This window comes from Martes martes (genome assembly GCF_963455335.1).
Source record: "Martes martes genome assembly, chromosome: 7".
Taxonomy (NCBI): Eukaryota; Metazoa; Chordata; class Mammalia; order Carnivora; family Mustelidae; genus Martes; species Martes martes.
Genome location: NC_137894.1, coordinates 35,198,678 through 35,221,930, shown reverse-complemented (window position 1 = coordinate 35,221,930; position 23,253 = coordinate 35,198,678). Strand labels below are relative to the sequence as shown.

Sequence of the window (23,253 nt, the reverse complement as noted above, 5' to 3'; positions counted from 1 at the left end):
TATGGGGAAAAAATGTGAGTCCCAGTGAGCGTGGGAGGCTGGAGCACACTGAATTACCTTTACCTGGAGTGCAAGGGACACACTTTCCTTTCCCAATAAGTGAAAGTAAAATAGCCAACTCTTTCTTCTTGGAGCTTTGTTGACTTTTGTGAAAAAACAGGTAACACCTTCAGTTCATCAAGTTTTAAAATCTGGAGTTGGGAATGAGGTGATCCAGGACACAGAAAAAAAGAAAAACAGCATTAAAATGTAACTTCCAATTCTGGAAGTGGTCGATTAAGGGAACATGGAGGGGGACTGAGAAAGAGATGGTAGATCATGGCAAAGAAAGGGTGAGATAAGCGGGTGCGGAGGAAGGGAGAAAGAGGCATCTCTGTGCGGAGAGTCCTCAGAAGGTGAGCATTCCTCCAATCCCCTCCGGGAACTTCATCCCTGGGAACATGGAGGGACCTTCTCAGACGTGTTGTGCGAAGGACAAAGGCATTTAGATGTTGACATAACAAACCAGGAAGTCAGCAGAAACTGGATTTCAAAGACAGATAAGTCATTAAAACGCCTGTTCTAGTAATTTATAGCCTTTCCAGAGATGAATGGAATCCAAGAACAGCTCAACAATTTGTTGGAAGAGAAAAAAAAGACCCTTAGTTTGGGTACATTTTCCTCCCAAAGATGCGGCACAAACGCATTTGCTCTGGCTCAAGTCCACCATTGGAGGGATGGTCATTCTCATGGGAAGATCCTTGTCCTTTTTAAACAACTGTTGGGTAACATTTGGGGGCCACAGGGCACAAAGAGATGTCAAAGAGACCAAGCCAGCATTGACACAGCCTTCATGAGAATCCTGAGTTGGAAGGACCCAGGATGCTGAACTCCTACTTGAGGAAGACGTCCCCTTTCAGACAGAGCTATTGCCCATGTAGGGTGGCCCAAAGCTATGTTGGGCAGGCTGGATGGCTCAAGGTTTTCCCTCAGAGTGAGCCGAAATCAGCCTTTCTCTGCTCCCACTGATCTTGGTCCTCCCTTCAGCATGTTAAGAAAACCTCCTCCAAGGAATCCTTCAAATAAGTGGCTTGTTCAGTAAGATCTGAGAGTGGCTACATAAAAGTAACTCTTCTCTTGTGGCAAAAAGCAAAAGTAGGTGGTGAGAGAGAGAGAGTGCATGGGACAGAAACCATCCGTTTGGCTTTTCTGGTCTTTTCGTACTTGGTGGGCATGGGAATCAGGGTCTCTGCCATATTGCACAAGTTACGCTGTGTACAAAGGAGGAGAGATGGGCGTGCTTTTGCAGAACGGTGGCTGGGCTCTCCAAGAAGAGAAGAATGAGTAAGGGACCGGCGGGGCTAGGTAAGGAGAGATAGGGAGGTGGCTATGTGATCCCACTCACTGAAATTCCATAAATGCCCGGGGTGTAAGGAAACCAGAGATAAGGGAACACAGCAGACCACCCTGCCCTGGGGGGTGGGGGGCGGGTTTCTTCTTTTATGACTGTCACCTGTGACCAACAAAGAAAAATCTGACCCTAAACAAGTAAGCCACTAAAGATGTTATCACTAGTCCTTATGCAAACCAGGACATCACAAGACTGATAAGGCCACAAGCTCCCTGGTCAGTTCTGAAAAAAATAAACGGTCAGTGGAGGCCCATGTTGACAACCCTGGCTGGACCCTTCTTGCTCCTGAGAGCTCTCTCTGTACCCTTGCTTAGTAGAACTATCTTGCTTTACACACTCTTCTTTCCCGAGAGATTCATTCTTTGACTCATTGAGACAAGAACCTAGCCCTCTGGCTTCAAGAACAGCCATGGAAAGGCCAGATAGAATTTCTGAAAGCCAAGGGTAGTGAGAAGCGAACACAGTGTTTCAGATTAGGCCGGCGCTATTCCTCCCCAAAACTTCAAGCGATCACCAAATTAGCCGGTTTTGGGGTTAAAGGCCTCACAGAGGAAACTTTGTTACTAAGACGAGGAATGCTTTAAATGAGAAGTAGACCTAGGACTAAATAGGGCAGATTTCCTGCACGCTTACAACTTGTTTAGCCTGATAGTTTCCTTAATTTTCTTAATTGGCCATCTTTTCTTAATTGGTGAAAGAATGTGTATATGTATGTGTGTGTGTATATATATATATACACACACATATATATGTATATACACACACACACACACACATATATATATATATATATATATATATATATATATAAAATCACCCATGAAAAACATGGGTTTGAACTGCATGCTTCCCACGTATACAGAGATTTTTTTTCTGATAAATACCACATAGCCCTGTACCTGTATTTTCTTTTCCTTGTGATTTTCTTAATGACATTTCCTTTGTCTAGCTTACTTTAAGAATACACTATATAATACGTATGACGTATAAAAATATGTGTTGATTGATTATGTCCTTGGTAAGGTTTCCAATCAATAGCAGGCTGTTAGGAGCTAAGTTTCTGGGGGGTCAAAAGTTATACATGGATTTTCATCTCTGCAGGGGGTGGTTTGCACCCTGAACCCCCACGTTGTTCAAGAGTCAACTGTATGTGTGTGTATGTATACACATACACACCCCTACTTTTTCCTTTTAATTGACTTTTCAGATCGTTTGCCTTTCAACGTGCACTGCATCCCCCTTGTAGCCCGAGGCCCCTGGAACTGCAGAGTTAGGTGAAGGGCACTGGGGAAGACCCAGCCACTGTGGCTGTCACTGGAGGAGCCCATTCCCCCTCACCCCCCACCCCCCACCAGCTAGTGGCATGAATGCAGATCTTAGGGCTCAAGTCTGGGACTGTGGGATATAGGTCTCAAGTCATAGTGGGGGAGAGGAATGAGAAATCACAAACAGAAATCCATAAAGCAACTTGGAAAAACCAAAGGGAGACTCTTTCTAATATAAACACAGGTTTTATGCTGAGACAGGTCAGTTAGATGTTCCACTGTGTGGCCCACAGCCCAGTAAGGGGGCTGTGGGCCCAGGAGAGCCCAGGGCACGAAGACCAGACAGGCTCTGTGGCCAGAGGGCCCCTGGCGTGCAGTTGCCTGGGGGGCACATACCACTGGGGAATGGAATCAGAGTATCAGGCATCACCTTGCTACCCCAAAGGCTTTCTTGTGTCAAGGACAATTCCTTTAAGGATGGGGTTTAACAAAACCTGCGCAGAGTCCTGTAACCAGGATCTGTGACCTTGTCCGGGAAGACATAAACAGAAAGAAACATGGGAAACAACGGAGTGCTACAGGCACCGTCTTGACCAGAGGAACGAATTCTAGCACAGGGCTCTGATTGCTGAGTGGGAAATTTCTCAGTCGTTTGGTCTGAAATGAAGACCTAAGGCTTCTAGGCGGTGAGTTATGTGGTCAGACTCAATCCTGCCACCCAACAGGTCAATATACCCGGCAGGTCAATTCCTTAAACCGCGTCTCCGTTTCCTTGTCAGTAAAATGGGGATAGTGATTCAGTCCCTGGCTCCCATTCTCGGGCTTTGTGAGCCGCTAACGATCTATTATCTGTGAATACACCTGCGAAATAAGAAAGCACTATTTGACAGGAGATATTTGTGTCATAAGGCAGGAAAAAGCCTAATGTCTTCGAGCATAAAAATAGGCACCATGGGGCTGAGGTAACAGTGGGAAGCAGGTGTCTCAGCGAGGCTCTGCGGGGCTCCGGGGTGGGACCCACCTCTTGGACTCTCCAAGGGACCCCCATGTTGAAAAGGCCAGAAGCACCACGGATGAGGCAGCGCCCCATGAGGGCCCACCTGCTGACTTAGAAAGTGCTGGAAGGGGAGTTGACGGAGAGCTCCAAGCACCCCCACCGCTTCGGTTTCAGAGAGCACAGCACCACGTGCCAGGGTTCCCAAGCAGGGATCCTCGGTTTAAGGCGATGCTAAAGGACAACCGTGGCTTGGCCCCAGGGCACCACGTGGATGCTCTGCGGAAGGTAGGGTGGTGACTACGCCCGCTGGCAGCAAGGCGGGGTGGGGGAGGGTGGTACCCGGGAGCCCCTGGCCCCGCGGCTCCCCGCCTCCCTGACCCGCCCCCCTGCTGCAGCGTGGGGGCGGGGCTGTTATCTGCTCCCCAGGAAGCCGGCCTGCCTGTTGGCCACGCGGGCGCAGGAGGCGCAGCAGGCGGTCTTGTAGTAGTTGTAGACGCAGAGTCGCGCCTGGACCACCACGTTGCAGTTGTAGTACCTGTCCTTGCAGTTTTCATCTGCAGCAACAGAGAACAGAAAAGACCCTCTGAGCACAGCGCCAGCAGGGGCCCATGGGCAGAGAAGGGGCGCGGGATGCGGTTTCCGTCCTGGTCCTGCTTTATTACCTAAGGGAGGTGGATGCTGGGCCAAGAGCCGCCCTTCTTCTTGTCTTTTAAACGTTATGACAGGATTAGGTATAGAGAATATAATTCAATGCACTGTGGTCTCACTGCTCACCCGCATAGACGCAATTCCCAGAGCTCGCTCGGTGACCCCCTCGCCCTTTCTCCTCACTCGCAAGGTAATCAAGCCCACATGGGGTGTTTATTATCCCCAATCCTGTCTTTATACCTGAACTGTTAATGCTGGTACCCTAATCACTAGGTGGCATTTCAACGTCAGAAAAAAATACTTTTTTTGATGCAGATTGTATATATTCCTTGGCAACATTGACTTGGTGTGATTCGTTCACGTTTACAGACTGCTCTAGAGGGAGTTCATTTTCATCACTGAATGGTACCCATCGTACATTCCACAACTTAAGGATCCATTTCCCACCCTCACGACAGTTTAGCTATTTTCAGTTTTTTATGATTGCCAACGTTGCCCCTTTGCACAGCCATTACACATGCCCTCTCTGGGTCTTACTTGGGTGTAAGGTACGTAGACAACCCTACTGGCTCTCACCGGATTGCTCTCTGAAGGGGGTGGGTGCAACTATTTATATTTTTGTCAGTGGTACAGAATGCTTTTGCTCTTCTTTTGCTTATACTGCATGTTTTACTTTTTTTGCACACATCATCACATGTATATTTGCCACCTGAGTTTCCTTTTCGGCAAATTGCTTTTCCTATCCTTTGACCCCTTGCTAATTTAGTTGACTTGAAACAAATGATTCTTGGAAATTCTTGACATGTAATGGTCCGGATCCCCTAACTCATCCACGTTAGATGTGTTGCAGATATCTTCTCCACACCTGTGGCTTTTCTTTGCTTCAGTGTTACTTGTTTAAAAGAGTTTATTTTTAATATAATAGATGTTATAATAATATTTTTCTTGGTGGTTTGGTACTTGCGTTTCTCATTTACGAAATCCTCCCCTACACTAATGTGCCTATTTCCCCATATTCTCTTCTAAAAGTTAAAAAGAATTTCTCTTCACATCACCTGGAATTGATTTGTGTGTGTGTGTGTGTGTGTGTGTGTGTGTGAATAAGTAGGAATTCAATTTGGTTTTTTCCAATACAGATAAACAATCGTCTCATCACCACTCACTGAATGTTCACATTTCCTCCCCAGACTCATACTGTTAACCTGTAATCCATGTATCATACACCATACCATGCTCAGATTTATCTGTGGGCACTCTGTTCTGTTCCATCGGTTTGTCTATCTTTATGCAATATGTCCTGATACATGAAGGATACATTTCCCAACATTGTTCGTTATCAAAATTACCTTGGCCATTATTGGGTCTTTGCCCATGATATTCTATGTAAACTTTAGACACAATCTGTCTGATTTTTCAATGGACAGCCCTGTCTAGATTTTGATTAACATCGCTTGAATTTACAGACTAACTTGGAAAGTAACCGAATTTTAGCTACTTGCTTCTTGTCATTACTGACAAACACTGAATACATTTATGTATCATAACATTCAGCTTTACCACATTCTTTTTAGGACGTCAGTTCTATCCTGTGTACAGTAACATAACTAACCATTTCCTTCTACTGGTAGAAATGTAACTGCTTCCAATTTTTATGAGTTACAAGAAATTCTACCATTCATTCACTTATTAATTCTACACGATTTACTGAGCCCTATTCTTCGTGTATGTGTATATCTGTACAATTTTGAGAGGCTATCTTTAGTATATGTTTCTAGAAGTGGAGTTACTGGCATACCAAATACTTTATATATTGAGCAATATTGCCAAAATTCTCTAAAAAGATTACACTCAGTTACACACAGGAGCCTGACTTTTCCCCTCACAACTTTGCCAACAATGAATATTGTCCAGTTTTTTATAGAAAAGTTTTCTAGTCTTTTGGAAAAATACAGACTGCCCTTATTTTTAAAATTTGCTTTTTTGATTTACTAGTGTGGCTGGTTACCAGCTCAGCCTCTTCCATAATGTTTGTTTCCAACCTTCATTCTTTACAACACTGGACTGCTTGTCTTTTTGGTTCACAGCAAGACTGAGGGGAAGGTACAGAGGAACAGCGGTTCTTTTTGGTTTCTTTTTTCAACGAATTTGAGTGAGTTCTATGTATATCAGTGATTTAACTCAGCTTGAATGGCATTTATTTGATTCTAAGATACTATCAATTGTAAGATGATTTAGTAATGTCTCTTTGGAATTACATGAACGATTGTAAAAATGTATGTAGATTAAAAAAAAAAAAAACTGATAACAGTCTGATTTTCTTCTTTAGCGTTATAAAATGCACCTGAGCCCTGGTCGCTTTCTGAGTCCCTACAGATTCTTGCTGGGAACAACTGTCTGGGATACACTTTGTGCTTTTAACTCCCACTCGCAGCCTAGACATTTTTAGTACCTTTCGCTCTGATGGTATAAACCTAAAGCATACCAAACAATACCAAGGTTTTGCTTACATGTTCTATTTTGTTAATCCCACTGTTTCCCTTTTTTCCTTAATTGACGTTTGTATAGTTGGAAGCTAAGTAGTTTCTTTCCTTCTCCTAGAGAAGACACCATAGACAAACGGAGAAGACAGAAGCAGACTCGTAAACAATTTCTCTCGCGTCCTATTAGTTAGAAAACTGGGGGAGATGTTTGCCAGCCGAGTGACGGCTCTTCAGAACACAGGAGCTGGTTATACTAATCACTCCTAGCTCTGCAAATTGTACAATCAACTCTAAGGTTCTGGTAATTCTGACTGTCTTTAATTATCTTGCCCTGGCCAGAGGCGAAGAGACGACTTTATATATGTTTCTTTCCAGTGTTGCATTACAGTATACCCTTCTAAAAAGAATTTACATAACAATTGGGATCCACATTTAAATCAAGTTCTAATTATTGGTGCCAATGTAAATAAATCAATGGAGGGGATATCTAGATGGAACATGCCTGTGTGCATGAATGATAACTTCTCTCACTATTTCTTCCTCCTGGCTCCCGGCTGGATGTTTTCTTCTTATATTGATTGCATCACATTCCAATAATGTATGTTTCACATTTTTCTCACAATTATTGCTTATTCTCCCTCTCTTTTGCTTTCTTCTTTTCTTCCAACTTGGGTTATGATGTGTCTGATGGTTAATTTTATGTATCAACTTTACAGGGGATGGACAGCCCAGATGATACATGATTTCCCGGTGTTCTGGGAGGGTGTTTCTGGATGGGGTCAGCATTTGAATTGATGGGCCCAGTAAAACAGGTGGCCCTCCCCGGGGGAGATGGGCCTCACTCACTCAGGGTCTGAATAGAACATCAAACAGAGGAAGGAAGAATTTGCCCCTTTCCTGCCTCAGGCTTGAGCTGTACATTTCAGGTCATCTTCTCCTGCCCCTGGGGCTGAAATTTACACCATCAGTTCCCCTGGTTCTCAGGCCTTGGATACTCGATTGAATTACACCAGCAGGTTTCCTGAGTCTCTAGCTCATGACTGGTAGGTTGTGGGACTTCTCTGTTTCTATGTTCGTGTGAACCAATTTGTCATAATTCATTATCTATCTATATAATAAATTATGACAAATTGGTTATAATCTATCTATCTACCCTCTCACTTATCCATCCACCCATCCATTCTAGAGAACCTTGACTAATACAATGTACTTAACAGGACAAAAGTTTTTAATTTATTATGTTATGTTTTTACATTCAGCAATAAGGCCTCTGAGTTTTGTGTCTAGCTTACGAAGCCTTAACTAACCCCAAGATATATATTTTTCTGGTATTTTTACAGTGTGTTTTCTATGCAAGGGTCTTTAATCCTTTAGGCATTTATGTTTATATATGGCATAAAGCAAGATTTAAAGTGTTTTGCTTTGTTTTTTTCAAATAGATCTTTGAATCTATTCAAAGAGGGAAGTCTCCCCTCTCCCCAATTCCTTACCATTAGGCTTTTATTAGGCACCTGGGTGGCTCAGTTGGTTAAGCCTCTACCTTTAGCTCAGGTCATGATTCGAGGGTCCTGGGATCAATCCCCATCCACATCAGGTTCTCTGGTCAGCGAGGAGTTTGCTTCTCCCTCTATGTCTGCCCCTCCCCACTGTTCGTGTATGTGCATTCTCTTACTCTCTCAGATAAATAAAATTTTAAAAATTAGGCCTTTATCATACTTCACTTCCCTTGTATATCAGAATTCTGTTTTGTAACACTCATACCCCTGTCTCTTCCTGAGTCAGTATATAGTTTTAATTTCTGTATTTTATAATGTGTTCAAGTATATGTTAAGGCAATATATTTAAGCATTCTATATGTTGAGCCTCATGAGCCTTCTTTTATCCTCTTTACAGAATTTAAAAAAAAAAAGATTTTATTTTTTTAAGTAATCTCTACACCCAACATGGGGATTGAACTCATGACCCCAAGATCAAGAGGTGCATGGTCCACGGACTGCACCAGCCAGGTGCCCCCTCTTTACAGTACTGTTTCCATCCATGAATAGTTAGTCTCTCTGTCCATTCACATTTCTTATTATGTTCTATACCAAGTTTTTCTTATTTTAAATTATTACTTAACATTTTTCTTCTAAATAGGTTTAGACCTTTCTTACTAATTTTCTTCCTTCCACTCTTCTGCACCTACAATTAAAAGTTGAAATCTCACTACTTCAACCTTAAAGATAATGGAACCAAATGTCGGAAATCATTACCATTTTAATCAATTTGCGCTTAAGTTTGGAGGGTGGCTTGGATCACCACCCAGAACAGTCATCTTAAACTATGAAACTTATCACACTGAGAGTATTTTGACCCCTGGAACCCTGTGACTGTGCACAAGGTCATGGAGAGACCCAGATGGGCTTGGCATTTTCATACCAGGGAATCCACTGGGGTTTAAGAAGGATGTACCTTCTCTCTGAGATAGGAATCCCTACTTACCAACTTCAGGGACACAGTCCTGAGGGTTACAAGATTCTTTCTCTTCTGGTTTCAACTGGGGGTCACAGAGATTGCTTATGGTCATGTCATCTGACAGGCAGCGTACTTCACGGACCCGGAAGCCACCCTGGCAGCTCTTGGAGCACTGCATGGTGACAAAAGGAGAGAGGTGGGTTTTTGGCAGTCCATTCGCTTAGCACACTGGAGCGGCAGATACTGGGAAATTTCAAATATCTTCACAAGCAGACTAAATACTAAAACAAACTCTCATGCATCAGCCAGTGTCAACAACCATCAAGTCACAGCCAATTGTGTCCCATCTATACCCCACCCGCACCCTCTCCACTCCACTCCACTCCACTCCTGTTTTATTTATTTGACAGAGAGAGAGAGATCACAAGTAGGCAGAGGCAGGCAGAGAGAGGAGGGAAGCAGGCTCCCCATGGAGCAGAGAGCCTGAGGTGGGGCTCGATCCTAGGACCCTGAGATCATGACCTGAGCCGAGGGCAGAGGCTTAACCCACTGAGCCACCCAGGCACCCCTTCCACTCCTGTTCTGAGGCAAATCTAGACAACACATCACTTCTTCTATCACATTTCAGTTTGTCACTCTAAAAGACAAAACTCTTAAAAAGTTACCACAACAGTATTATTACAACTAGAAATTAACAATAGGTTTTCAAAATTATCTTCAAAATTACATTATCTTCAAAATTATCTTTTGATAATCTTTTAATCATATCAAAAATTATCTTTTGATATCTTCAAAAAAATGAAGTTATCTTCAAAAATACATTCAGAGTTCCCATTTCCACATCTCCTGTGAATCTCAAGTTTTTAATACTTTTTTTTGTCTTGTTTTGTTTTGTAAATCAGGATCTACATCAGGCCTGCACATGGCAGTTGGTCAACAGACCTTTTAGGACTCTTTTGAATTCACAGGTTCACCCCCTTTGCCTCCCCCACCCCCCGCAATGTACTTTATTGTCAGGAGGAACGGAGTCACCTGTCCCGTAGTTTCCAACAGTCAGGATTTTGCTGACGGCATCTGCATTGTACAGTTTAACATCATTCTCTGTCCCCTGCATTTCCTGTAAACTGGAAGTTGGCTGTAGAAGAGGCCCTAACAGGTGCAGGTTTGTTTTTTTCTGCTTCATTGGATGCATGTGGTTGTCTCTGTTTTGGGGCTGTCTGCAGCCACTCATGTGTCGTGTCTAGATCCATTATTTCACTTGTAGTTGAAGAATGGTGGCAAAACTCTATCATTGCTGCTTCTTTTATTAGCTAGGAGACGAATATCCTCCCTGCCCCTATCCCTACCTAGATTTGCTCTTTGGTACACCCAGTGGTGCAAGTTATTTAGGAAAGACAGGGTAAATGCTTGATTACTTTCCTTTATTTCCCAGTCTTCAGAACAATGAGATAGTTTCCCTAATGGTGGATCCTCCAACTGATTTTATTATTACGATACACTTATTATAAACGGATGGGTTTAAACACATAGGATGCATTTCATTCAATCTATGGCAACTACTATCTTTACTGATGTTTGCTGATGTCTCCTCAGTGGCTAGTCCGAGACCCTAAAGCTTGGTTCTTGAGTCCTTTGGGCAAGAGCTAAATCATCTGTGAGAACTTCCTTGCTGCCTGGAATAAAAAGATACTCTAATCTAATTTGTATGTATATGGTCCCAAACCTGGACTCAGCTCTTCTCTAAGAACTCTTGGTTGCTTTTAGGGAAGAGTGGTGTTTTGAAACCACACTTTGGCTGATAGGCATGCCCTTCACTACTGGGTTGGCCATTGTTTCTAGGCTCTTTCAATGGATAAATGGGTAAAACTGGGAAATCATTTTTTTTTAAGGATAATTTGTGAGTTCATACTGATGTTTCTAATTCAAATTCAGAAAAACAGGATTTTCACTTAAACCTCTTCTACCTCACCCATATCTCCGTTCTCCTAACTTGAGAATCCCATTTCTCAAGGATACTGGGGAAAATGGAAAGACACTACCATATTATCATATAAACTATTATATATATTATCATGAAGTAAATTACTTGTTTACTTTATCACACACTATCCACCCAACTATCTCCAATTACAGTTACAACACACTCACTAGAAATATGATCCCTGCAAACAGTGTCAACATTTTCTGACAATTCTCTTGGTCCGTAGGGATGGACAGTCAAATTACTGGTTTTTTGTTTGTTTGTTTTGCTTTTGTTTGTTTTTTTTTCAGTAGGTTCCACTACTGGAACCCAACCAGCAGCCTGGGTGTGGAGCCCAACCAGGGGTTTGAACTCGTGACCCTGAGATCAAGACCTGAGCTGAGATCAAGATTTGGATGCCTAACAGACTGAGCCACCCAGGTGCCCCAAAGAAATGCATTTAAAAGCCACCTGGCAATCGTGCCCATGTTGTCAACGGGATACATGTTTAGGTTAATTTGTTTCATTATGTTTTCCATTTTTAGATGTTGCTTCTCTCGAATTTAATTTTGTTTTAGAATTATCTAAATATCAGTTTACTTGGCTCGAAACTCAAATTTATAAAACGAGGCATATTCAAAGAGATCTCGCTTCCATCACTGTCTTTGCTGTTGTCATAACCATTTATTTCATATTTGCTTCAGTGTATCTGTTTTTCAATTTACATACAGAAAAAGTCACTTTTTGTGGTGGTGCACAGTTCTTTTTCGACAAGTTCACTGAATCGTGTCTTTCCTGTTGCAAATAAGATCCAAGAGTTTTGTCAGACACGCAGATCCTCTTGTGCTGCCCCTCTGTAGCAAGACGCATCCCACCCCACCCTCTGGCCATCACCGATGTGGTCTCTGCCCCTGGGATGGCCTCTTTTTCAGAACATATGAATGGGATCATACCATATGCAGCTTTGGGGTCTTTCTCTCACTTAGTAAAGTGCATATGAAGTTCGACCATGTTGGCTCATTTCCTCTTGTTGCTGAGTGCTCTCCTGTGGTTTGGGGTATATCACAGTTTGTTTACCCACTAACCTGCAGAGGCACATCTGGGTTATTTCCAGCCAGGTGTTTTGGGAGTTCATCTTTTCTGACTTGGCCTGGTGAACTCTGGACCTTTCTAGACCCTCCAAACCGAAAGGCAAAATAATATACTGATCTCTTCTGCACTCTCAAAGGCCATGGCCAACATCAAAACAATTGAATTTCATTTCCCGGAAGTGGACAAAACACCTTTCAAACACAACACCTGCTTTGTTCCCATTTGCCTCTGAGGTGTGGTTTACGCGATGCCCAAAGTCTGTTGTCACTAGAGCAGACATACAGCTTTTATACATATATTTCATAAGCAAATCCTCTTTATCCCCTTTGCATGATTCTGAGGAAGGCTTTGGCCTCTAGCCTCACCTACAGGCCCTGCTTGATGATCCTCAGTGACAAAAGGCAGAATGAACCTTCTGCTGCCCCCTCACATGTCCTCACATTGTATCACCAGCAGTGATGCCTTAGGCAGTTTTCTATTTTGGGAATTTTTTGAAAAAAGATTTTTTTATTCCTATTTGCATCCTTTCCCATTCTGTTCCTTATTAACCTACTTCCCTAATTTTGTTCCTCAATTAACTCTTTCTCTGTCTCCTCATTTACACATTACCCTCCCTTCTCACAGAAAAGATTTCAGGGGCCTTAAGAAATATTTAATGGTTTGTAAGATTTAAGGAAAAAGAGGTGAGACGAGTGGAGCAAAAAAGAAGGTAAAAGTAGGAAACAGGGGAAAAGCCGGGGCACACTGGCATACAAAATCCACTCTGTAAGGTCCGATAAACTCTCTCCTAGAGATGGGCCCCAGTTTTGGTTCTGAGTTTCCAAGTGGCCAATTCAAAGAGAAAAACAGGATCAGTCCCATAACCTACAATCCATAATGTCTACAGGATTAGGAAAAAAAGTACACACACACACAGGTCTCCGAGGCCTGACAGAAATTCCTTTGGTGAGTTTTTCGAGACCGCCTCATGGCGCAGACTTCCCAAGAGCATCCTTGGATCCCTTCAGCCATTAATCTGCTGTAGCAACATTTCTCAAAATGCAGCCCAAGGACACCAGCATCCAAGGGACCTCAAGAGCTTATTCAAAATGCAAATTCCTCGGCTAGGGTGGACCCAGAATCTGTCTTTTCAAACAAGAGCCCAGTTGATTCTTACGCACACTGAGGTTGAGATTCATGGCTTCGTGGTCTCTCCAGTTTAGAGATCAAGATGGTCCTAGCCTCCCCACAAGCAGGCTGCATTCAGGGGTGCCCTGAAAGTGACAGTCTAGAGTGGGTCACTCTGGCACACAGTAGGTGGTCTGGCTGTCTCTGGGAGGAAAGCAGACGAATGATGTACTAAGGCAAGCTCTATCAAAAACACCACGACTTACCATGCTCCATTCTGTGTTAAACCATTTGGCCCCACAAGGCTTGAGGTGGCACGATTGCTGGCTGGGGGGTTTCTCCAGGAAGGAACATTCATAGGGGTCCAGTACTTCAAAGGTGTCCGCATTCTTCCTAACACAAATCACCTCCCTCTGTTGGGTCCCACTCCCACACTCGATGGAACACTGGAGAAACATCGGAGAAGGATGCTTGTCACATGGTGGAAAGGGGACAAGAACATCTAGGGATGTTTACGAGGGCTTTCTATCATCAGTTCAGTCAGGACGAGCCCAGGGGCACCTGGAAAATGTTACTGGATAAGATGTCACAAGAGGATGCCAGTTTTCCTAAGAGCTCTGTGTCAGGAATGGAGAGTGGGTGCCCTGAGTTATCACAGTGCCAGGATGCTGGTCAGTGAGATCGTGGTGCCCTCTGTGGGAGACTGACATTGTTTCTTTCAGACCACCTCTTTCGATGCTCCCTCTACTGGCACACACAGAGGGACACATCAGCCTATCAATCTGGTTCTTTTTCCAGTAGATTCTGACACCTCTCACTGTAAAACAATGAACTATCATTCTGGTTGATCTGGAAATGAACTAATCTCTCAGAGCCCGCACACTTGTGGATTAGGGGCTATATCAAAATTCTTTGGGACACCCACAGCTGGGAGGATCCCAGACTGGGGACAATTTCCCCTATGGTGAGCCCTCCCCTCCCAACAGGTGGCCAGCAGGAAGCCTTTGACTGTGGAGTCCAAGCCTCTCCCTTCCCAGCTTGGTGGGAAGCTTGGGAGCGTAGTCACACAAAGAGGGCGGTCAGACAATTACACGTGTTGGCGTGTTTTGTTAGTTTACAGAAACATGATGTGTATAACTTCTCACAAATTATTCTGTTTAATATCGATTACTTTGTAAAATGTTTCCTGTTCATGTCTGGTTTATTCTTAATACTTCGCGATTAAAACATTTTAACGCTGTGACCCATATATTTCTAGAAACCTTAAATAATCTACTGTCTTTACAAAAGCCTGTAACATTTCTTTAGTTGAAACCCTTAACATTAGCTTTGCTGTCCATAGACAGGAACACCGTCAAATCAAAACAGGGAAAAAAACACACATATCTAAGAAGGAAAAGGTAAACCCCAAACCAATAGACTATGGTCTATTAGTCACACAGGACTTAATAAGCATCACCTGCAGCAATTTCCACTTGGTGCCCTTTTTTGGAAGGGAGGCTCTTCATAAGACATCCAGAGAACAAGTCTTCTTGGTTTGTTTTTCCTCCTTTCTTCCAAGTGAGTTAGTGATTGATTTGGGGGTGTATTCAGGTTTTGTCCTTTTCTTCCAAAAGTTGTGGACAATGACAGCACTGAGGCAGGAGAGGGGTGACCCGCCACCAGGAAAAGGCCTGGCCTCCCCTGCAGGGGGGGGTGAGAGAGTGTACTGAGGATCCAGGGGGCAGCAGGAGGAGAACGGGAGACGTGGAAACTAGTCCAGACATCGTCATTAAATAGTTCTGCATCTTTGGCCAAGATACTGCACTTTCCTAGGTAATCCACTATCTCACTTGCAAAGTGGGGGTTTGGAAACCTGACCTGAAAAGAACCCTGATTGCTCCGGGGGTCTGTGTCTGTACTGAGTGCTTGGCAGAATAGTAGACGACAAACTTGACCAAAACCTGAAGCTATTTTCTGCTATTTTGACAAACCCCTAAGAGATTAGGAAGTTAAGGGAGAATGAGCACATATCTCAGACTTCCACCCTAAATGCTCAGAAATGGCAGAATATGTGCGCTAGGAACAAGTGAATGGATGTGTGGGCGGGGCGGGGGGGTGGGGGATATGTGCGTGTGCATGAAATGCATTTGAAAATGGGAAAGGGCATTCATCCCTGGTGGACCAGAAATTATGGGGAATATTTGAATGATGAAAGGCAGATGGAATTAACTTGAAGGAGCACATCATAGTTCAAAATGCAGAGAGGAGGCTGCCCAGCAGAGAGGAAGCAGTTCTAGAGCTTCAGGCAAGAAGGAATACAAAGAACAGGAGGGAGGCCTTGGGATGGTGAGACAGTGATCAGCTAAGGCACTGACCAGGAATAGCTGGGCTGGCCTGACTGGCAGGGGGACATGAAGGCATCTGCCCCTACTATCAAAGGGCAAAGAGAAGACATTTTCAGATGTTCAAGGGTTCAGAAACTCCCACTCATGATCCTGTTACTGACTAGTGTCTCTGATAAAACGAAAAAGAACAAGGAAGAAGACACAACCAGGAAAGACACAAAGCAGAAGAGCTGGCAAGAGCTATTGTTAATAAGGGATAAAGGGGCTGTGGGGGATGACGAGAATGTTCTGGAATTAGACAGTGGTGATGGTTGTTCAGTTTTGTGAATGTACTAAACATCACTGCACTGTAAACTTTTAAAAAGGTGAATTTTATGTTATGTGAATAATATTACAATAAAAAAATAACCTTTGGAGGGGAAACAGCTATTTTTAAACCAAAATCAGTATTTTCTATAAAATTAATTAACATTAATATGGAGCTAGATTCAGATGATCTCAGCATCTTTTTGGAGATATTGTGGATTAAGAAAATGGAGGTAAATAAATGAAGACTTAAGGTTTTTGGGGGAAGATGTGATTGCTGATAGCTTGACACAGATAGAAACATGAAAGTTTAAAGCTCTGTGCTAAAAATTTGAGTGTTATCACAAAGTGAATAAAAATTGGATTTATAACTTCCAAAATGTTAAATGGAAAATGGAATTAAGGAAACCTGATCTGTGCACATGTGCAGAAAGGAAAGAAGAAACAGACCAAGAAAGTTTCCTAAATAGAAACACAAATTAGGATGGCAGGGAAAAGTCCAAGCATGTAAGTGATTACAATAAATGTGAATGGTTAAAATTAAGAAACAGACTTGCAGATTGGGTAAAATTAAAGATAAAAACAGTCCTGCATGCAAAAGACGTATCTTAAAAAATACATAAAAATTGACAAAGATATACCAGGTGAAAAATCAACAATGATATATAACTATCATATAAATTTATCAGATAAATATCTGATAAGTATCAAATATAACAAATATCAAATAAAATATAGTTCATAGAATTCATAGAAGAAAAGTGTAGAAGACAGAGATGGTATTTAACAGAGATAACTACTTCCACTGAGCAGTGGTAGCAATTATGTGTGTTTCTACACCTGAATAATTCCTGTAGTTGTATTCTGGTGGATCACTGATCCAAGATGAGAGTGGAAATGTTTGCTCAGATGCCACTGAAAATAAATCCAGACCGACAGGGAGACAAGAGGGCTGCTCCCAATGGTCAAGACTGTGAAAGATCCCCCACAACAAAGGCAGTCTACAAAGTGAAGTAAACCGAAAGTTGGCAGGGAAGAAAAGAAACATCTGTGCATCCATTTAGGCACCAATCTAGACACTGATGGAATATCTTAGGAGTAGGAGTTGGGCTACTTTGGTGCCAGGTAGAGAAAAGAGTCCTTAAATTTGATAGGTCTCATTCTCTTGGGCTGGCTTTCTCTGCAAGCCTCAAGAAGGCCACTACCAGCACCTGTGCTCACAACTTCCCAGGGAGTCTCCTCCCTTGGGTCTACATTAAAAGTCCCAGGGAAGGGCTCTGCTCGGTATGGGTTCCATGTCCACCCTGGATAGTTCACTGTGACCAGGCTTGTGGGGTGTTCCAGATACCAACTACCATTCAAACCACGTGGACAGAAGGAACATTTATTTTCACTCTAGTTCCAGTAAATAGGCATGCTCTTTTTCATTTTCTTTGGGGATAACATCAAATTCCCAGGGTAGGGAGGGGACAACAGGCTCCAACATCCCTATAAATCCAAAACTAAAACCTTGTCACATTCAGTCATGTTGTGACCCTTTTGGCAACAAGGCAATAAATTCCATGTTTCTAGTGTTAGCAGAAACAAACACTGCCGTCCCCCAGATTCACATCACTCTCAGTTCTCTGAGCAAGCCTGGGGTCAACAGGAGGCCTGCAAGCGAAAAAGAGCCTGAATCCTGGTTCCTTCTCCTTTTCTGAGATTGGCAGACATTCAAGTTGAACAGCACTGCTTATCTTCATCATGTGGAAGCTGTCACAGTTTCCCAGAGGACTCTTCCCTTTGCCTTGTTTCTGGGGATATTTGGTATAATACAGTTTACTCTGAATTATCTTTGGGATTCGGGTCCTAGGTGTTTTGGTACCAATAGTGATATGGAAACAGGTGGCAGACAAAATAATAAACATGGGGAACGGGGAACTAAAGGTATTAGTAGGTATTCTCATCCTCATGGTTGGATAGGGAAACAGGCTCCGAGAGGTCATGTTGCCTGCCCCAAGTCAGAAAAACTCCAAAGAAGTAGAGTGGGGACCTGCTCTCAGGTATGTCTGACTCTGATATCCACTCCGGTAGCACTGGGAGTACTTAAATTCTTTTTCTTTTTGAATTTTCTATATTTTACAGTTTGTATTATAAAAACATTCAAGGAAATTTGAGGAGAAAACATTTCCCCGGGTTGTTCACTTAAAAACCCATTCTTCAAAGGGGCTGAGATAAAGTTCATATTATTTTCATGTTCTGGTTTTCACTTGCCACTGGATCGTGTGTACTTCCTACCTCTCCCTAATTATCACTGTTGTTGTTACATCATATTTTAATGAGTCAGGATACACTGTAATATCCCTCAGTGCCCTGCTGTCATGAACACCTCGGTTAAAAAAGGTTTTTTTTTCTTCTCTTAATTATTTCCTTAAGATGAATCCCCAGAAGTGGAGTGACTGGTTAAGGCAAATGAACATTTTTATGGCTCTTGACTTTTATTGCCAAATTGCTTTCCAAGGGGGGTTGTATCAGCTTACAAGGACAGGGCAGTCTATTTTTTTCAGGGCCTGTTTTTAGAGCTACTTAAAAGAAATCAAATTCTGTATGGAGCCAGAGGTCCTGATAATGTGTAAATTATGACCATCAGCCAGAAAGTCCTTGGAGAACAAGTCAGCTCTGAGAGCCAAATGCTAAGGGGCCCAAGAACTCAAAATACTAACAGCGATCATAACAGGGCAGGAAGAGGGAAGAATCTCTTCCACATTTTCTTAGGGGGTTTGTGTTCAATTTTGGAATGCTGAGGAAAAAAAATCAGTTGATCAATGACATTATTTTATTAGTTATTCTGTATGATCTGCTCTTTGTGGGGAACAATCGCAATTTTTCCTCTATCCGCTTCTATTCCCCCCCTCAGTTTTATTGAGCTATAATCGCCAAGTAAAATTGTGATATATTTAAAATGTACAAATGACGATTTGATGTACATAGGCATTATGAAAGGATTCTCACAATCAACTTAATTCACACACCCGTCACCTCACATAGTTGCCTCTTCCGTGTGTATGTGAAAATGCTTACGTCCTGCTCTCTTAGCAAATTTCACGGACCCAGTATGATCAGTTGTATCACTGTGTTATATGTTAGATCCTCAGAATGTACTCATCTTATCACTGAAATCTGTACTCTTTTATCAACCTCTCCCCATGCACTCCCCTCCAGACCCTGGCAACCGCCATTCTGCATTTCCCTGAGTTTCATTTGTTTTTCAAATTCCACATATAAGTTATACCGTGCAGTATCTGTCTTTCACTGTTTGGCCCATTTAACTTAGTATAAGTTCCTTTGGATCTATCCATGTTGTCATAAAGGGCAGGATTTCCTCCCTTTTTATGGTTGAATAATATTCCATTGTATATATAAATATGATATATAATAAAATATATAATACAATATAATATATAATATACATAATGTGCATATGTATTTTATATATGTAGTATTTATATACAACATATACACAATATACAATATACATATTTTATATAATGTATACATATTATATATTATTATATTTAATTATATATAATATAAATCATATATTATATATGTGATATATAATACATAATTTTATATATCATATATTTGTACATTTTATAAAATATATATTTATATATTTATATATATTTTATATATTAATATATATTTTATAAAATATGTAAAATTATATAACCTATAAAATACATATGATTATTACATATTATATTATTTTATAGGTTATATATCATATAAAATTATTATATATAATTATTATCTATTATTATATATTCCATTTTATATATAGACACAATATATATACATAATGCATATATACACACCACATCTTCCTTAGGTTATCAACAGACACTTAGGCTATTTTCAGACCTTGGCTATTGTGAATAATGTTGCTATGAACATGGCAGTGCAGGCACCTCTTTGAGACAGTGGTTTTGTTTCCTTTGGATATATCCCCACAACCAGGATTGCTGGATCACATCTATTTGGGCTTCTGACACTCAAATACAAACAAAACCAGCTTTGTTAGCAACAATAATGGCAACAGCAGCTACGATTTATTGTGTGTTTGGGTCAGGCACTATGCTGCATTCTTCATAGACATTTCTTCATTTCTTCTAAAAACAACCTCACACAGTATGGTCATTAACAGCCTTTTACAGAGGAAGAAACCATGCTGGATCATAAACTCCCTGAGGGCAGGGATATTTGTGCTGCTCGTTGTCATATTCTAGGTGCTGAGATGAGCACATAGTAAGTGCTCAAGAAACTCTGCTGACTGAGAGAGGCTCCAGAGCATAAGCAGCTTCTCCAGGGCCATGGGGAGCACCACTGGGACTCAGACCCAGGATGCCTGGGGTACACCGAGTCCAGTTTCCTGACCCCCCCACCCCCCCACCCCAGTATGTATGCTCTCTGACCAGGGACGGACGAACCCAGCCAGCTCCCGCCACTCACCTGACTCCAGCTCCCTGCAAACCACTCCACCTTGCCCGTGCAGGGCCCATTGTCACAAGGGGTGGCCTCCGCAGGCCGGTTGTTCCCACAGCCCTCCAGGGGCAGGCTGCTGATGTGGTTCGTCATGCACACCACGGAGCGTGTCCGCACTCCAGCCCCACACTCCGCTGAGCACTGTAAGACAGGAGATGGGTGCATTAGCGGGGAGGCCCCCTGCAGGCTCTGGGGCCCCTTTCTAATGACATGAAGGCCTGAACATCTTGTTTCCCTGCTAACTATTTCCCCTAGGAGTCTCTGACCATTTTTCATGCACAGTCTATTCCATTATGGGACATCAGTCTGGCAAACCTCCATCTTAGCTTCTCTAGGACAGTCTTCATTCCAAATATCCTGTCCCATTGTTGCGATGGATCTGCTTACACTTGTCAGGCAACCTGTTTTGACTTTTGCTTTTGAAAACAGATCCAGCAGCAGAAGAATGAAAGCATGGACACTTGGGCATAGGTCTACTTGCTGGTAGCTGAGTCTGGGCTGTTCTGGGGAAGCTGGGGAAGTGACGTCTGTCACCTCAACATTGCTGCCTGATAGTAAGGCAGGGGTCTCAGTCCCTGAAGGCCACAGCTGTGACAGTATTAGCAGACAGCTTCCTATAGAAAAAGAACTTGACCTGGGAACCAGACATATCCATGTTAATATTCCTACTAGCTGGGTGGCCTGGGGCAAGGGACCCAGCCCCTTCCACCTGTGGCATGCTCATCTGGACAGCTGGCATAGGAGCACATTCCTGGCAGAATTACAGGTAATGAATAATGTGGTCTGCATACAGCAGGTGCTCAGCAAATGGTATGGGGGCTTGAAATACATATCCCCACTCTAAGGTAGAGAAACTGAGGCAAGGTCTTCACTTAAAGCCACGTAACCACCAGTGATTTCTCTCCTGCAAGCACACTGTCCTTATCCAAGGCCTACTAAACATATTCCTGAGTCATACCCCAAAGCTTTTCCATCTGTCTGAAAGAGCATTTTCCATCTATCTTGAAATGCTTTGGAATGCTGCCTTATTTTGCTTCTCTTCCTGTCTGTTCAGAACTTTCCGGATCTCTTATCGGAGTGCTCCCCAGATACCTCATGTTCACCATGTAGAAAAATGCAGCACCGCCTCACCACCAACCCCATTACTACTCTTGGCTTTCCAACTTGTGCTCAGATTTCTACCAGGATTCAAAAGTTGACCATTCTTTTGAGTTCTTGCTTCTGCCATCGAGCCAACCTTCATGTCTCACAGATTCCGGTTTCACCACATTTTTCCTGTCCTGTTTGTTTCTGCCCATGGTCCCCAGCACCACTGATGTTCTTCCCCCAGACTATGGTCCCAGCTCGTTGCTCAGTCTCACCACCTTTTCTAATTTGCTGGGCTTCCAGGTGCTGGGGGTGCCATGTTGAAAATCCCTTTGATGCCATCCCAGTCCAACATGGACCTCCCCATCTGGCATTCAAGCTCTCCTGTAAGACAACCTCAGTCAACCTTGGTCTTCTAGGCTAACTTCCCAATATTCTTTCCCACACAGCTCACGCTGGACAGAGCTTGGGTGCTCCATTTCCTGATTGCATGAAGCCCTCACAGTGCCTTGTCCATGCTTTTCCTTCTATCTGCCCAGAGCACTCTTCCTCTTCATGAGGACACATCGGAACCCATGAATGCTCAGCTCAAAGGCCACCTCCTCTGTGAAAACTCCCTTGATTGCCCAATTCAATATACTCTTTTCAGCCTCAGAATTCTCAGGGCACTGTTCATCCTCCTATCTTCCTATGTATTACAGTTAGTTATGTCCTGCTTTATTTTTTCCTTTATATAAGTAGGCTCAGTGAAGTCAGGGACTACTGAATCATCTTTACTTCCTTCTCAGGTCAGCACCTTACCCATGAGCAAATCCATGAATAACAGTTAAATAACAGACGTGGGTCCTTCCTTGTTCCTTTCTCTTCTGTTACCAGCATGTTCCAACTCTGAAAATGGCCCTTTAGAGAACAACTAGAGCCCATTCTAAGGGTTTCTGCTGGGTATTCCCTTAAAAACAGAGTCAGTGTTTTTTGTTTGTTTTTATCAATATGACTATTTTTTTTAAATAAGCAAAAGCAATATAATTTAAAAATAAAATTTGAGAAAAGAAAAAAATACAACTCTGTCTCCTTAACAAAGTTTCCATTTTCATTTTTGTGCATTGCTACCTAGTCTTGTAATATCATAGCCCAGAAGACCAAGCAAACATTTCCATGACTACTGCTGGGCTGGGCCTGACTCTTCAGGGAAGAATCTCTCCGGAACAAAGAGCCCGAAGGGGATTAGAACATGCCACCCCAAAATATGCTGCTTTGACTTATTTTGAACTGAAGGCAATTGAGAAACAACAGATCCAGGAAAGGCTCTCTGCCCTCCTGCTCTCTGCCTAAAAGCAGAGCGTAAATTTCCACCTGGTATCAGGAAGAAGAGAACATTTTTATAATTGGTGTTGGAGATCTGATGCCAACATGAGTTTAAAGAAATAAACTTTACAAAAATAACCCTTCTCTTCCATTAGGTTCCCCCATATATTTCTCAGCCACTTTCCTACATTTTTTTGCCCCTAGAAGCCCCAGCCCCTTTCCTTTGTCTAGTCATTTCTTCAGAATTTATCACTCTTTGATAAAATGGTATAGAGGCGTTCAAGCCCAGCTGCTGCTTTGGGATTTTCACTT

General features: G+C 42.6%; 1 protein-coding gene across 2 annotated transcripts in view; it reads right to left on the bottom strand.

Annotated features, from left to right (window-relative positions):
• Nucleotides 1-2,313: 2,313 nt before the first annotated feature.
• Nucleotides 2,314-23,253, bottom strand: part of THSD4 (thrombospondin type 1 domain containing 4) — a gene marked incomplete at its 5' end in the record, with an annotated part of 544,049 nt that continues 523,109 nt past the window's right edge. For both annotated transcript variants that reach the window (XM_080808167.1, XM_080808168.1), the window contains 4 exons: nucleotides 2,314-4,206; nucleotides 9,262-9,406; nucleotides 13,660-13,839; nucleotides 20,518-20,691. In XM_080808167.1, coding sequence (XP_080664293.1) covers nucleotides 4,064-4,206; nucleotides 9,262-9,406; nucleotides 13,660-13,839; nucleotides 20,518-20,691 — 642 coding nt within the window. In that variant the 3' untranslated portion in view covers nucleotides 2,314-4,063. The remainder of the gene's footprint in view (nucleotides 4,207-9,261; nucleotides 9,407-13,659; nucleotides 13,840-20,517; nucleotides 20,692-23,253) is intronic.